The 16,883-nt window shown below is 38.7% G+C and overlaps 1 protein-coding gene across 2 annotated transcripts in view; it reads left to right on the forward strand.

Annotated features, from left to right (window-relative positions):
• Positions 1–9,332, forward strand: part of epha7 (eph receptor A7) — an 81,890-nt gene extending 72,558 nt beyond the window's left edge. For both annotated transcript variants that reach the window (XM_084954316.1, XM_084954317.1), the window contains exons 15-17: positions 4,075–4,268; positions 4,905–5,060; positions 5,574–9,332. In XM_084954316.1, coding sequence (XP_084810442.1) covers positions 4,075–4,268; positions 4,905–5,060; positions 5,574–5,688 — 465 coding nt within the window. In that variant the 3' untranslated portion in view covers positions 5,689–9,332. The remainder of the gene's footprint in view (positions 1–4,074; positions 4,269–4,904; positions 5,061–5,573) is intronic.
• Positions 9,333–16,883: the final 7,551 nt, after the last annotated feature.

The following is a 16,883-nucleotide window of genomic DNA, read 5'->3' on the forward strand; positions in this document are numbered from 1 at the left end:
TCCATTTGAAGGAGAAACAAGCCTGAAGTGGGACATGCATTGAAATGAAGCCCTGAGAGCATGGGTTTGGTAGCGTTATTAATATAAATAACAGGAGTGGAAAACACTTGTCATGCAGAATGCTTTTGATTCAAACGTCTTTAAAGGTTTATAATGACTTATGGTAATGGGAACCAATGTGACTAGCAGTGTTGAACCAATTACACTGCAAACAAGTCAGCAATGAGAGCAAAGACATTTGCTTTGCTTAAATTTTTAAGAACTCCTGCAAAAACATAAATGCCTATGCATCTCAGCAGTATTACAACTACTGTGAAAACTGTTGTATTCTGTTTGCAACAATACTCGGGTAGTTTGTGCCTTGTAGATGTCAACAAGTAATTTCAAGTAAGAGAGCTGAGCTGAAATGTAATATCTTCTGTACTTGAGAAGTGTGGGGCTAAAATAGAACCAACCAACTAAGTGGTTTGCTGGTGACCTGGTGGAAGTTATACAATCAGTCATCTGTCTAGCTTGCCTAAGTCCCCTGGTTATATTATACTGCAAACTCTGTAAGTTAGTTGTTTTTGTAGTAAGATGATGACTTATTAGTGAGTGAATAGAAAAATATTGGCATAATAATAAATTCACAACACACACTGGTTCTTATATAGCACTTTTCTACTCTACTTGAGCACTCAATGTGCTTTATATCAGCGGTCCCCAACCCCCGGGCCTCGGACCGGTACCGGTCCGTGAGTCGTTTGGTACCGGGCCGCGAAAGTTGAGGCTCAGGTGTGAAATGTATAGTTTTCAGGGTTTTTATCGGTTTTCAGCGTTATTTTGTTATCGTTTTTATCGTTAACTCGGTTTTCCTGGGTCTTTTCACGTGTGTTATGAATAAATCTTCTGTTTTTCGGTACCGGTACTAGTTTTATTTTGTTGTATTTATCCGCGACACCTTAAAGGCCGGTCCGTGAAAATAATGTCGGGCATAAACCGGTCCGTGGCGCAAAAAAAGTTGGGGACCGCTGCTTTATATAACATGTCTCATTCAAGTAAGCATGGTCTTTCTACATTTATTACCTGCTCACACTCCAGTCATGAGCAACTCGGGGTTTAGTACCTTGTCACCCCAGACATTGAGTGTCTGTGACTCTGGCAGTCAATACAACACAAGTTTTAAAACTTGTGAATACAAGTTAAGGATTAATTTATCTATTGACGCCATGAGTTTTAGATAAAAAGTTAATGCAATGGAATATAACAACCACTAAGACGACCTTTTCTCATCAAGCAGTGTATGCCTATGTCTATGAAGGTTCTCAGTCATCCAGGTCATCGTAGTCTAAGGAGCTTGGAAAGAAAAGCGTCTGGACTTCTTTAAGTTTCTTGAAGACGGGAGGGGGGGGGTCCGTAACCTTCTTGGCAGACACTCCTATAGGGCTTAAAATCTGGGACTCTCCACCATTTGCTCTTAGAACTGAAGACGGTTCTTGGATGAAACATCAAACGTCTTCAAGAAACCTAAAGAAGTCCAGACGCTTTTCTTTCCAAGCTTCGTAGACCAGTGTATGCCTAGAACACGGTGACAAAAGGAACTAAGGAACAGCAACATCAGATGCGTAAAACAGCTGCTGCTGGACAGTCAAGTGTGCTTTCATAACCTGAAGTAGTGCCAATCACTTCGTATTCTAATAATGTGATTTTGACTGTTCTTCTGAACTTTGTAACGTAGTTAATGTTTGTTTGTAATTGTTATGTTATGTTATGTAATTCTTTTTGACACTTATTTGTTTCAGTTTTTTAATCCAAGCAGAAATACTTTCCCATCTAAGTTTCCTTTGAATGTTTCAAATGTTATGGAGCAACCAGGAAAAACAGATGAAAATTAACCTATAAGGTTAAATCAAAGCACATTTATATGATGCACTGGTGTCCTCGTTAATTACTAAATGAGCACTGTACCTTTTTTTTTTAAATCAAATAAATGTGAACATGAACACATTTGTAAGCATCCCAAAGTAAAAGAGGAAGTAGAGTAAAAAGATTTCCCTGCGCTGAAGCCACAAAAACTGCGGTCTTAAACAAAGGCTAATGTAATTCAACTCAGTGTCTCAGAGCTAAAGATCGCAAAGCTCTGTAGGGTACTCCTAACACATGTGTTTTTAAAGTGCAGAGGGATACCACTTACTTGACTCATGAACCAGAGACTTGTAATCATGATTCATTCTTTTACCCATCTTGCAGCCTCACCATCAAGTAAATTCCAAGTCCTCTTCCTGACTCTGGACATTACCCACATTTTTCTACCTTTATGAACAAATTTTTTTTTTTTTCAATCCCACTCTTCACTTTACAAATGTCACAAATTGCTATAATGACTGACTCACCCGCAGCTCTCTGAGTGCTGTTGCCTTCTTTCCTGCCAACTCCCACTGAGATAATCTAACAGTGCCAGACCATTTGAAGCTGTTCCTTATTCTCAGACACTTGACACATTTTGATTGGTAGTGAAAGGCGAGTGAGTTCTGGCTTTAAGATTCCTATATGGCTTCCTGTTTTAGCACCCACAGCATCGTAGCTAAATATGATTAATATTCTGCTGCGTTCCAAAGCAGAGGCCTGCTGATTGAACAATCAGATGTTAGAAATGCTAAACAAGATGGCTGGGCGTGAAAGTGGGATATGTGGTGTTTTGACCGTCTGCTGCTTGACAGACATCAATGTCAGAAATTTTTTCACTTTGTCAAGATGTCAGCAAACATCCTCCAGGGATACAGGAAGAACATTATTTGCATTTTTCCCAACAGTTTCAGTGTTTTGACACTGGTTCCCTCCATGACTCATTCTTGTCTAAGCAGTCCTGACAAGAATAGCTGATGAATATATGCAGAGATATAAACATCTCAACACATTAAAGGAAGGAGAGCTTGTTGCATAATGTTCCTGTTGCACCTACAATTTTTAAAAACCTTGACTTTTTATTAACTCTGCATAAAACGATATGTGTAAATTAGGTCAAAAAAACGTTGCAGAAGTTCTTTTCAGTTTATTGGTATATACTGTACAAGAGGTCTTTGTTTAGACATATGAGGAATAGTACTCATGAGTTGAATAAAATTATCCACCCACCCACCCTAATCTAAACCCAATCTGTGTGTGTGCTTGAATTATACATTAAATAGTTGTTTAGTATTGGTGCCACTGTGTCCATAAATTTCAGTTCAAACTGGTGAAAAATGTGACCAAGATAAGGCCAACTTTATTCAGTGGGTAATTAGTGAGTTTAGTATTAGACTTCCATAAAGTCGAGGGGGAGACAGACTGAAATAAAGATAATCTTCCTTGATGCTTTAAAGGCCAAGATATCCCAGGTCCTACAAAAAGTTACATGCAAATATCTCCTGGTAATACACATACTAATTATGTAGCATCTTTGGTAAAGGTCAAGTCTATCTACAAGATGCCCATTGCTTTAAAAATCGTTGCTTTAAGTTTACGGTATCTTAGGTCTCAAGCTGGGTGACAATCTTCTGCACATAAATTGAAAACACTTGGCCACAGATAGAATTTGAGATCATTAACCATTCCAGAAAGAGGTTATATAGCAGAATGATGCTGCTTATAGCTTGTAGCTACTCTAAATTGTTCTGCATTAAATCCTCATGATCCCATTGACTGTAACAAAACTGGCACATGATAGACAATTTTTTCTCAGGTCTAAGTGTTTTAGGTAACCATGACATAATTAAGGTACAATATTGCTATATACCAAGAGCTTAGTGAGCTTGGCTTGTGGTAATATTATACTATAGACTAATGCTAAAGGGTTGTGGGTTAGGGTTTACAGTTAATGTGAAACTAAAACTGGACTCTGAAGGGTTTCAAATGATACTCAACGCTGTTAGTGAGAGTACAGGGCAGGAGGTTGGGATTAGGTTGATGCTAAAAGCTGGTGTTAAATGGCAAAAAGCTAGGCTGAGACTGAAGGGTTTGAGGTATGGGTTAGAGGTATGTTTTTGGTTTTTTTTTTGGATTTAGGATGATACCAAAGGCTGATGCTACTTTCTTCGTCTGTTTTAAATTTTCCAGGTCATTAAGGCAATAGAGGAAGGATACCGTCTTCCAGCCCCCATGGACTGTCCGCCGGGTTTACATCAGCTAATGCTGGACTGCTGGCAGAAAGACCGAGCCGAACGCCCCAAATTTGATCAAATAGTTGGCATCCTTGATAAGATGATACGTAACCCTAACACACTGAAAACCCCAGTGGGAACGTGTACAAGGTATGGAAATAAGACCCCTAATGATTTATTATAAAATGTAGGCTTCATAAGCTATAGAACTTCAACTTATCACACTGGTAGATGATCTAGAGTGTCCAGTGGATGATTTAGCCTCTCAAGTTCAAAGATGAAAGATAAATCCAGGGGGATCGATAGCTCAAAGCAGCTTTCATGCCTTTATGGTCAATAGCAGGGCTTTTAAATCAATCTCTATAATGAGTTTCTAGTACTTTGGAGTGCAGTGGGAACTCCGGAGCTCACTCTGACGTTTGTCAAATGAATTCTTCTCGCAGTCAGAACATGCTTTCCACTGTGAGATGAGGCTCAGAGGTTATAACTGGTTAAAAAGCATTTTCTGTACAGAGACTGTACGGGGTATGTTCCTGGGAATGTATTCAGATCGAAAGGATATTGACAAAAACATTTTTCAGAAGCAGAGCATGGAATGCAACATCTATTTGTGATATTCTTATCGACCAAAGCCTCCAATCAGCAAGTTTTTCCCCTGCTTATAATTTACCGCACTGCTGGATGCCTTTGGTCACCGCTCTGTCTCATCTCTTGTTTGATTGTGTTTTCAGCCTAACGTTTCCTTTTTGCATAAGACTTAACCATTTTTCTGTGCTCATCCCACAGACCAATTAGTCCCCTGTTAGATCAGAGCACACCAGACTTCACTTCTTTCCGCTCAGTGGGAGAGTGGCTGGAAGCCATCAAGATGGAGCGATACAGAGACAACTTCACAGCAGCTGGCTACAGTTCCTTGGAATCTGTGGCCAGGATGTCAATCGAGTGAGTAGATAGGAAGCCCGAAGGGGTTTAAGCATTAGTAGGGAACATTAAAACCAACAATGCTTAAACTGTGCTCTCCTCTACACTTTATTACTTCCGCTTGTCCTTGAGTAAAAGCTTCAGCTGTATTCAGAAGCAGAATTGTTGCTAGAATGTGTTTTGAGTTTCTGTAACCCACCATAAACTGGCTAATACTAGCTTTTATTTCACCAAGAAAAACCAGTTCTTTTTCTGAACCACATTGTCTTGGGAATAATCCTATTTATTTGTTTCCATATTGTTTACCTGTGATCTTGATAAACTCATTACCAAGTACATTTCCATAAAAAGAGCTCCAAACTTCCCAAAGGGGAAAAAAGACTACCTTAGATTATGGGTTTTGCTATCTCACCTTGTGAAAATTCATTATTAAGATTCATAAACAAGCCTGCTGTGTTTAGCTGTATACTCACAATAATGGAAAAGCTGAGGCTGTGATGGTGCACTGACTCATAATGTTGTCCTCTCTTCCAGGGATGTGATGAGCTTGGGGATCACTCTGGTGGGCCATCAGAAAAAGATCATGAGCAGCATACAGACTATGAGAGCCCAGATGCTGCACCTCCACGGCACAGGTGTCCAGGTGTGACGATCTCTGACGGGCTGCCTTCGGAGAGGGCGAGAACAAAACTTGACTTGGGACATAAATGGAATAATTGTCAAAGCAAACAGACATATGATGTCTGACTCTTCTGGCAGTGCCTGGAGTGAAATCATTCCTTTGTTTCTCAGTGAATGATTGTGGTCCGCCTCTTTAAAGGGCACTAAAGAGAGGAAAAGGGCAAAAAACGGCAACAAAAAAGAAACTACCTGGATGAGACAAATGTATTTTTCCCTTCTTTTTGTAGAAGCGCTTACAAACTAAACCACATATCAAACAGCGCATTGGAAAGGAGTTTGCCGCTTATATTTCTCTTTATGTGCACACGTTGTCTAAGGATTTCCTTTATATGAACTACAACACCTTGAAGCGGTTTTAGTTGTTTTTTTTGTTTTTTTGTTTTCGTTTTTCTTTGTGTCTGCCACGATGACACGTTTTGGCACATATAAAAGTTCTTTTTCCTCTCCTCTTTGGATGTGACAACAGGGTAACTCTTTTATCCAAACAAAGACAGAACTTTTTAGGTGCAGATTTCAAAGTACTTTTTGTACTGGACTGTTTGCAATGACTCTTGTTTTCCTTCATGTGCTGTTGAAGTGAAAATATTATCCTCACACGCTTGTTTTGCAGCCTGTTGGAGTGGGTTCTTGACCTGGTTTCAAATTTTCAGCATTTTTTTAGCAAACAATTTTCTGATGAGTGCAGCACAGATGGAGATGCAGGAAGCAAACTGTTCTTTAAATCACCAGAATTTTTTTCTATCAGAGTAGCAATATCCTTCATCTATCCTTCCCTTAGTGTTCACTATGGGATACAGAGTTTCACTTGGTTGTTGAGTAGAATGTGTCAGCACGTTTGAAAGATTGTATTGGAGTTGCAGCTGTGCTTTGCCATCATTTTGCCTAAAATGTTTTACATAGTGGTTGTTTTGAAGAATTGTTTAGCTGCGAGTGTGTTCAAGAATTGACGAGACGTAATACTGCCTTAAAATGTGTTTAAGTATTGCCACTATTTTAGGCACTTCAATGGCATTGCTTTCTGTGGCTCATTTCAGTGGTGTACTACTTCCTTTTTTTGTGTGTTTTTTTTTTAGCATGATGTCTTTTTATCTTGAACTTGTGTGCACAGACTCTGTTTTATGCCACAAATGACACAGTCAGTGAGAAAGAGTTGGACTAAAAAGAGCAATAATTACCAGGTAGAAATTGTCCTCAACTGAGACTTTTTAAGGTGCTAGATGACATAGAAAGCATGGGTGTCCTATTCTGAGACAAAACCTTTGGAAAGATTCAGTCACTGCTGCAAAAGGAAACAAATGTACCTCTTTGACCTGAAATGGTTTGGAAAAAATACCATGCCAACTCATCAAATGAAATAATCATGTTGTATTTTGCCGCTATGATATGTTAAACATGTGATGAGACTCTAACGTGGCATGAAAATGTTGAATTGAGTGACTGCAGAGATAAAACACTTAAATGGTGCCAATTAGCCATGCTGACATCATTTTCTGACAAAAAAAAAATCAACAAGCCCCTTCAGGGTCTAGGTATGAAAATGCCAGACCAAACCATGGAGCTCCTCTCAGACACGGACTGTGTTGTTAAATCCCTCCGTCCCGGCTCTGCAGGCAGCCATGCAGCCTCCTTGTTTATTCATGCGTCTTTGCAGCTCATCACTCACAGGAGCAGATGTGACAGAACATGCATTAAAGTGTTTCTTAAGATTCCTCTTCTTTTCTTCCATACGGCTTTCTATGGAGAACAGAGAAGAGGGGACTGTGCAGAGGATGTTCTAAAAGCCAATCAACCTATTTGGTGCCATCTGTCTCCACTTCAAAAACAAACAAACAAACAAAAAAGACTCCCAAAAAAAAGGAAAAGTTTCAATGTTGAATTTGTTTTACTGCACTGTCCTTTGATACGAAAATGTAGGTATTCAGCTGTCACATAAAGGGAAGCGGTGTTCTTCTCTCACTGCTGCTGCGACCTTAAACATAACTCTGTGTTTTCAAAGCTTTACTTATTTTCTCACCATAGAAAAAAGTACAACCAAATCAGGAATCAACCTTGAGCTCGCTAACAGCCAGTAAAACCAACTGAAGCTTTCTTCATTTTTTCTCTGTCATCTTTGAAATGTCCACATTGGGCCACGAGCACTAAAAAAAGGGTTCTTTTTTGACCTTTTGTCCACCCTAAGCCTGTGACTGAAATTGGTTCAAAAATCTAGAAAAGACAACAAAAAAGGCCTCCACAGACATTATTGAATGCTGAGCCTCACCAAAAAAGGCTAAGATATAGTCTTGACAATGGACAACACACAGGGTTTAGAACTTCAGCTTATGTAATCAATTAAGTCATTTCAAAGTCACATTTTTTCTGTACTTTCTCAACTGTTTGCCACCTGTTAGTTTGACATACTCAAACCATGCTTGTGTGGATGGAAAATTCCTTCTCAGTTTGAAAAGCATGCGGTTTAGTCCTAAAATGAACAACGTCATCTGGCTTAGTGTGGATGCACTGTTTAAATCCATTTTCACAGTGGGATTCACCTTGGGATGAGACGCCCAAAATTAGCCCTGACCAGCCCATTATGTCATACACAACCTCCCTTTATCCATACAGCAGACCTCAGCAATTGGGCCTTTGAATTGAATACTGGCATAAAGTCATTCAGTCAGCACAAAACTCCCCAGTTCACAGGCAGCGCTCTGTCTCTTCACCATCAACTCCCTACACCCTGCTCTGATTTTCAAAGCGGACCCCTGGAGAAGGCCCCTCACACCTACTGTAGGATGCCTCTGTCCCTCTTTTCTTTCTGTTCTGGGGAGACAGCAGTTTGAGCCAAACTGAGATTAAGGCCAGGATGCAATCAATACAATGTTTCAACTTGAATCATGCTGAACTTCAGGTTGCTCAACTCTGGAAAAAAAGGAGAAAAAAAGTTTAAACGAAAAAAGGCAAAAAAAAAAAAAAAAAAAAAAAAAGGAACCTGCAGGGTATAGAGTGCTGGCTGAAATTTAGGAGTAGCAGATAGAATACAAACATATTTTTTAAATCTTGTGGTTCAGCAGTTGGAAATTTGTTTCTCCACTTTGGCAAGGTGGTGGATGCTTCCAAAGAGTGCAGCACTGTCAATTGTTTGAGAAGGAGCTGGGGTTTGAGGACATCTTTGTATATGGTCTAATTGTAAAACTTGTACATTTTATTTATATTGATTTTCTTTGGTTTTTTACACATATTACTCAGTAGAGAGCTCTGGATACATTGAAAATGCACTATATTTTTCTATTTCACAGATGAACTATTGTCACCCACAAGATTTCAGTTGTACATATTTTGTTCATTTAGGACCAAAGACAGCTAATAGGATTCCCATCTTTCCTTTGACTGTTTTGATTTTGCCTTCTAGTTTATTGTACAGTAATATAAATGTTGATTCATTATTTATTTTTCTGTGATCAGAGTACTGAGAATATTCACTGGTCAAAAGTATTTTCCCCAAAAGCAGAACTGTAAGATCATTTAATTAGACAGTTTCTTGTTACATAGACAATTCTTTTTGCTTTGTAACCTTTGTAATAGACTGTACATATATTTTTGGAAATATAATACAATCTATATAATTTTCAAGTGTCCTTTGCAGTGTTTTTTTTTTTTCTTTATACGCCGTTTATCCTATCCTGTGTTATGTTTTTTTGCCATTTTTAGTTGTGGACACAGGTATTCAACATCATTGTTCTCTGTTGAGTCTTTATTTGATGGAAACACCAGGCATTTGTAGTCTTGTTTTACTTAAAGAACAAGGATTTCATCTTAAAGTGGCTTTGTGCAGCTCTTCTCTTTGTACTCTGGCTAAGACACGGTGTTTTAGTTCTTCCTTCAAACTTCCAGTCACAAACTTCTCCTCCAAAGCCACAGCTGTTAGCCTGAAATGACAATATTAGGGATATCTGCTGTCATGGGTATACACAGAGAGAGTATAACAAAATGAAAGAAAACAATTTCAATCTCCTCTGTGATTTTACAGACCACTCAAGATTTCATTGAGGTTTGATCAACATCAAGAGACAACAGTCAATGACCTCAGTAAAGTTTGAACCCAGAACCTCTTTACTATTAGTCTATAGTGCTAACCTCTACGCCATCATATTGACCATAGAGAGCCTTTAAAAAAAGTGTAAAGCTAATATTTAATCTAGTAATAAAAAAAGTATGTATTTTGGCTCTGAAAATGTCACATGGTTCCTGCACTTGCAGTTTCCAAGGATCAAAAATGATGGGAACAAATTTTCAAAAGATATTGTTCAAAAAGATCTATGTCTGTGAAGGTTCTCAGTCATCCAGGTCATCGTAGTCAAAGGAGCTTGCAAAGAAAAGCGTCTGGGAGAGTCCCAGATATCTGGGACTCTCCACCATTTGACCTTAGAACTGAAGAAGCTTCTCGGATGAGAGGTGAAATGTCTTCAAGTAACTTAAAGAAGTCCAGACGCTTTTCTTTGCAAGCTCCTTTGACTCAAACAGATCTACTGATTTTTAGGGGTTCGGGTGGGGGGCACTCACGAATTTTCCACGGAATATATAGAAAGACTTCTCTGAACTTTTTGAAAAGTTATATTTGTCAGTATGAAATTAAGTGCAACAGGTATTGAACCTTCCCAGTCCTGCTTCAGAATTACATTCCCACACAGGTCTTGTCCAGCACACTACACGCTGAGTCTAAACACAAACTTTTTTTTCCTTCTCTGATTTTGCTAAAAAGGCCAGAGGGTACAGCTGGTTACAGGCCTTGAAAAGTGTGTTACTGCAACCCTTCTGACAGACGCATCAGTTTTCCAAAACTCTGGATCCATCCAAAGCTATTTTTCTTTTTGATAATTCTCACTATAATATCTGTGCATATTTCTCTTTGAAGTAGGACAAAGGTAAGGGTATCATTATGAAATATCTTGTGTTCAGGTTCAACAAGTCTACATTTCCTAATATTAGCTCCGAAAACTAAATATTCCGTTACAAAAAAGTTTGTGGTAGTTGCAAGTAAACCATGGTTACAGATGATCATCCAAAATCCAATCCCTCCAGAGACTTTCTGCTCCCATGCCACCAACAACCAAATAAAAAAAAATCTATAAAACACGGTTTAATTATAAAAACTCACAAAGAAAGCATAATATAACACTCTCAACTGCACATACAAGCAAATCAGTTAAATTTGGGACAATAGGTCGGTCTCTCTCAGTTAGTAACAAGTTTAATAACTGATCAGCATTAGGGTTTAGTTTGCCTCGCCTGGTTAGAGGAGGATGAATATATTACTTTAAATGAATCAACACCCTCTATCAGAATACTCGAAGCACATGCCAAGGAGTTCCTGCAATCTTACTCTCTAGCTTGTCAATTAAAGAAAGACCTAGACTGACTTTTAATTCACTTGAAAACTTTTTGTGTTTGTGTTTCTTTCTAATAATAGAGCATCTTTACCCAACACTATAAAGTGCTTTGACAAGATTGTTCCTATGAATTGGTCCTATTTAACTGAATTTAATTAAATTGAATCAAATCAAATCAAGCTGAAATCAAACATTACAGTATCTGACATGGGCCACTTGAAGTCATAGTTTAATAAACTAGTTCCCCCCTTTATCATTAATGCATGTTGGCACATGCAAAATGGTCAGTCATATATCAATAGAAATCCCTGAATATCATAGATGGATAGATGCAGTAACACTGTAGCCCATTGTTGTGATCATCACAATTGTGGGACTTCTCAAATAAACAAAGGGGAAGCTTCTCTATGCATGTTCTGTGGTTCATGTGCCCACTACCATCTCCTTTGCACATTCTCATCCAGTTTTATGCTAGATAGCTATCAACATGCAGAGTACCTGGTGTCTCCAAGTAAATGGTGAATGGACTGGTTCTTACAAAGCGCTTTTCTACTTTGAGCACTCAGAGTGCTTTATACAACTTGCCTAAGTCATCCATTCACACTCTGTGCCCTTTTTCCGTACTTTCTCTAGGTAAGTGCTTTCTATCTACATTCACTTCTAATAGATACATTGGAGAGCAACTTGGGGCTAGTGTCTTGCCCAAGGATATTTGGTATGCAGACCCAGAGGAGCCAGGGCTCAAACCACCAACCTTCTGATTAGTAGATGACTAGTCTTTCTCCTGAGCTACAGCCACTCCAAGACTGGGAGTCATAATATTACTTGATTAATTTATTAGTTTACTAATAGTCCCCTATTTAAAAAGCAGAGGTAAATTCAGAAATTTACATTCAGACCCACCTTCCTACCTTAACCAAACAAATCTCCAAGGCTAAAAAATTAGGTCAATAGGAAATTGCTAAAAACTGCAGCTTTTTTTTATTGGAGACTTGAGGCTCTTTCCAAAAGCAAACAAAATCCCCACAGACTCCTTTGTTAAGATGTCCAACCCTAGTAACATAACAACACATTTTTAGTCTTTATACCTAAGTTCCATAACAACTCTACAGTGGAAGAACAGTGGATATTTTTTTTAACTTATACGCTTAGGTACTGTTAAGTCTTAAAAGTAAAGACCACATTGATTAACAGGTGTGCTGACACTAGTCATAGTAAGTGGCAGGTCTTTGCTAGGCCTCACCTCTTTTAAATTCAAGTTATTGACATTGATATATTCTTTTGTTAGCTAGTTTAATGAAACTCCCTAAAAACTATTATATCTTACTGGGAAACATAGCCCATTTAAGTAGCACTTCCATTTTTGTAAGTGAAATTCTAATGTATTAAAAGTCTGTTTCTCAGCACTATTTGGCGGTTTTTGCAGTTCATTTGCCCATGTACTTTATGGAGCTTGCTAGTATGACTTACTAACTTAGCACATACTGTAGTTAAGGCTTCAGAGTCGATACCCTATTTTCTGACTTACCATATAACATACCGCCACGTCTTGTGAAGGTCTACATTCATACCTCCCATCTGCTCATTCTTACCTAACACCTACAGAAAAACACTGCCTCCCCAACCCCTCCCCTCTGACCCCTTTCACTAAATATTTGTGAGGAGGATGTGTGTCTGGTCTTCCAGAGACAGAAGACTAGGGAGGCTGCAGGACCTGATGGTCTGTGTCCCTCCTGCCTGAAAGTCTGTGCTGACCAACTGGCCCCCATCACAGGATTAAATGATTACAGGCCTGTCACTCTGACATCTGTGTTCTCCTTGCTGCTCCCCTCCCTCTACACTAATGACTGCACCTCAGGAGAATCATCTGTGAAATCCCTGAAGTTCACGGATGACACCGCAGTCTGATACAGAACAATGACGAGTTTGCATACAGACAGGAGGTTGACCAACTGGTCCACTGGTGCAGTAAGAATCACCTGGAGCATAACCCGCTTAAGATTGTGGAGATGCCCTCCCACTATCCCCCTCCCACTATCCTCAACAATACAGTACCTACTCTAGATCACTTTAGATTCCTGGGATCCACCTTTTCACAGGATTTCAAGTGGTCCTCACATGTAGATTCTGTCTAGAAGAAAGTCCAGCAGAGGTTGTGCCTCCTGTGACTTGGATCTAAGGCAAACTTACACCCGCAGCCAGCCATGGTAGCCTCGATCCACGATGAGGACCCAGCCTCTGAAGCCCAGGCTCAAAGCCAAGCCTAAAGTACAAGCCTGCTCCCTGCTAGCTCCTGCCAAACCCTCGATTGTTGTCCAAGGGGAGAGGAGATGGGGAAGAAAATTATCCTGGACTTCTTGGTAAGTAGCCAGACATCACAAAAGAGCTCAAGATGTCCAGAAACACCAATCAGAGCTACTCAAAAGAGACTTTGAACACTTATTCTGCTCACTAAATAGACCTGTGGGTCACATTTCCATGTCTGGTCCCATCCCTCCCCTTCTGCCGTGGTGTTCTGCCCTCCCCTTCTGCCCACAGTGTCTCCTTCATCATCAATTTCATTCTATTGGGAACACAGTCAACTAATCAGGTCCAAATGAACTTGGAACAAAACCTCATTCCACAAACATCTCATATGCCATTTTCCATTCTGCTACTCTCATTGCAGCAGGTGAAATCAGTTCAGCTCAGTCCATTCGGTCTGACCTGTCTCGCTACTACTGACATCACCTGGGTCCTTGACCTAATTGATCCCCACTAGCATTATAAAGTCATGAAGATAAAAATATAAAGATAAAATATAAAGTTTTCAACGTGTACACTACCATTATTGTCATCATGTGATGAAATTATTGATCACATTACTCCTGTCAAAACTATTAATGTTCGCCATCCACCAAAAGCACTCTGGAGAAACAGCAATATGGTAAAGGTGGCAAAAAGACACTACAAAAATAAACTACAAATTCATTTCCAAATGTATAAACATGTACATTTACTGGTCCAAAAATGCAATCATCCAGACATCTCCCAACTGATCAACAATAACCAGTCTAATTCTACTTTTTTGATTTTATCCATTCACAAAGTATTTAATCTCTCCAAAACCATAAAATTTGAATTTCAGTCTGAGCAACTAAGTATAATGAATTTGCATCTTTCAAAAAGAGCAAAGTTTCTAATATTGGATGTAATATCTTAGCCTAAGTAGTCTACTAGAAATCGATCTAGCACATAACCTCACATAATGATCAAATTACAATGTCCATATTCTCACCTGTAATTTCAAAATATCTGGAAGATGTTATTTATCAGTTAAAGTCTTGTAACCCTCATCCCCACCAAACTATTTAAATTGTATCTCTTTGTTTTAGAAATTACTAATAAATCACTGATATATATACCAGTCAGGGTTCAAAACCAACCATAGCACAGAAACAGCTCTTACTAAAGTCATCCAACAGTGAGCCACAGAGAGTTTGAGTTTCAGTGCTTGACCTCACTGCTGATTTTAACACTGTTGACCATGACATTCTAACACAAAGGCTTTTTGACACAGTTGGTTCAACAGGTTAGATTCTTGACCGGCTGTCATTGTATCTAAGGGGTAGAAGTTTGAATGTTTCAATTAGCAGTTTTAGATCTGCACAAATAAAAATGTAATCGGGGTTCCTCAAGGGTCAATCCTTGGTCTATTACGGTATAACATCAACATGCTCCCACATACAGTGATAAAGAATCATAATATAACTTAGCATACTTGTGCAGATGGTACACAGGCGTACTTATCTCTTTCCTCGGATTATATCATAAACTGTATTGATAACATTAACTGCTGGATCTCTCAAAACATTTTAGAAATGAACAGAGGCAAGACAGAAATACTTGTTATTGGTCCAAAAAGTCAGAGACAGCAAATCTGTTCATACTTATCAACCACTTTGATTTGTGTGTGTAAGATGGGTTGAGAAACAGCGTGGACACACTTGCAAACTCGTTTGTATATGCATACATGATAAGACAGGCAAAATTCTCCAAACATTGCTGAAAACATTCCTTTTTTGTATCATAATCTTCCATAAATTCTAGTTATTTAAAGGAGATTGAATGGCTTTCTTCTGATCACATCTTCAGCAGTTCTAGTATTTATTTTGTTAAGTCCAGTAGTGGCTCACCATGCTGTCTCCATGCCTGCTCGCCTGTGTCTGTGAGGTACAAGTCTGGATTTCATATGATTTTAGCATGCCTCTTTGTGTTTTTTTTGTGTGCCTATTTTTCAGTTCCCATGAATGTTATTCAGCTTCAGTGTTTAGGTCATTTTTAGAAATGTCACTTTGGTCAGTAGTCCCACTCTTCTCATTTTTTTCCACTGTCTAAAACTTTCAGGGACAGTTTAATGGCTGACAAGCTACAGCTTGGGTGAAGCCAATTTGGATCTTTCTTGTAAGTTATCAATGACATAAAATAATGTACAATGAGAAACAGATTCAAATAACCAAAAAACTGAGAAATGAAGAATAGCACTAACCAAAGAAACCATATGCTCATGGTGACTGTGACATTGGTGTGGGGTGGTGAGCTATTGTGTCACCAACACTCCCAATGCCACTGCTGTGCTAAACCTGGTGCTTTATGGGGGGGAGGGATGAGGTCCACTCAGATCATAGTCACCCCCATAATGCATGATATATTGAATCTTTATATTTCAGACTACAAAATGTCTTTATCTACATTTCTCAATACACTGACATACTGCCATAAAGAAATGGAGGAAACTGGCAGACAGCCAGAGAAAGATAAGACCATAAGAAATCTTTTGTATTTGGCAATTCTGCAATATTCCTGAGCTCTGCTTCATCATTATTACAGTATCTGACATTTTGCATCTAATATAGAAGTCAAACGTGGATATGGTGATGAATGGTCTTAAACTGTATAAATTGATTAGAGGATGAAAGTGCAGGCCTGCCTTATGGTTTACCTGCTGGACTCCACAAGGATAATACATCACAAACCATTTGCAAAACATAAGCTTTGCTTTTCACAGTTTAGGTATAGCCTTTAGGGAAATATTATGTGGTATTTACAGATGCAACAACATAGACTTCTCATGCCTAATTTGCTGCTCTTTTCTTGAAGAAAAATTGAGGTAATTTCTGGGAAAGGTGCCCTGTTTCCTAAAAAAAAGTGAGTGCTTCATCAAAGTTTATTCATGACCTTAGCACTAGGAAAAGATCACTCCATTCTCATTATGTTCATTTGTATTATGTAGAGAGTGATTTTGCTGATCAGACCACATTGCAAATACTTTGTGCACTTTTCAGATAAGAAAAATACATCCTCACCATCTGGACCATACAACTCTAAGAGCAAACCTATATAGAGAAATCAGACTTGTCACGGTGTCATAGTATAGCACAACATCATGTAGTGCACATAGTAAAATATAAAAAAAGAACAAATCAAAACAATATGAAACTCAAATGTGCTTGAGACTCAAGCACATTTGAGTTTTGCAGCTGGACAATGATTTTGGCACGGTCAGCTATACACCTTACTGGGTAATTACCTTTTTTTGTCACATGGCCAGGATGCTTTGGTTAACCTTTTTCCCTTAATAAATTAAATCATTATTTAAAAATGCATTTTGCATTTACTCGGGTTACCGTTGCCTAATATTAAATATTAAAATAATATATTGTTTGATGATCTGTGTGACAAATATGCAATAAACTAAGAAATCAGGAATACTTTTTAATGGCAGTATAAGTGATACTGAATAAAGAGCTACTCA

Source organism: Perissodus microlepis, chromosome 15 (assembly GCF_051167445.1).
Source record: "Perissodus microlepis isolate ML-2025 ecotype Zambia chromosome 15, ASM5116744v1, whole genome shotgun sequence".
In the NCBI taxonomy this organism is placed as follows: domain Eukaryota; kingdom Metazoa; phylum Chordata; class Actinopteri; order Cichliformes; family Cichlidae; genus Perissodus; species Perissodus microlepis.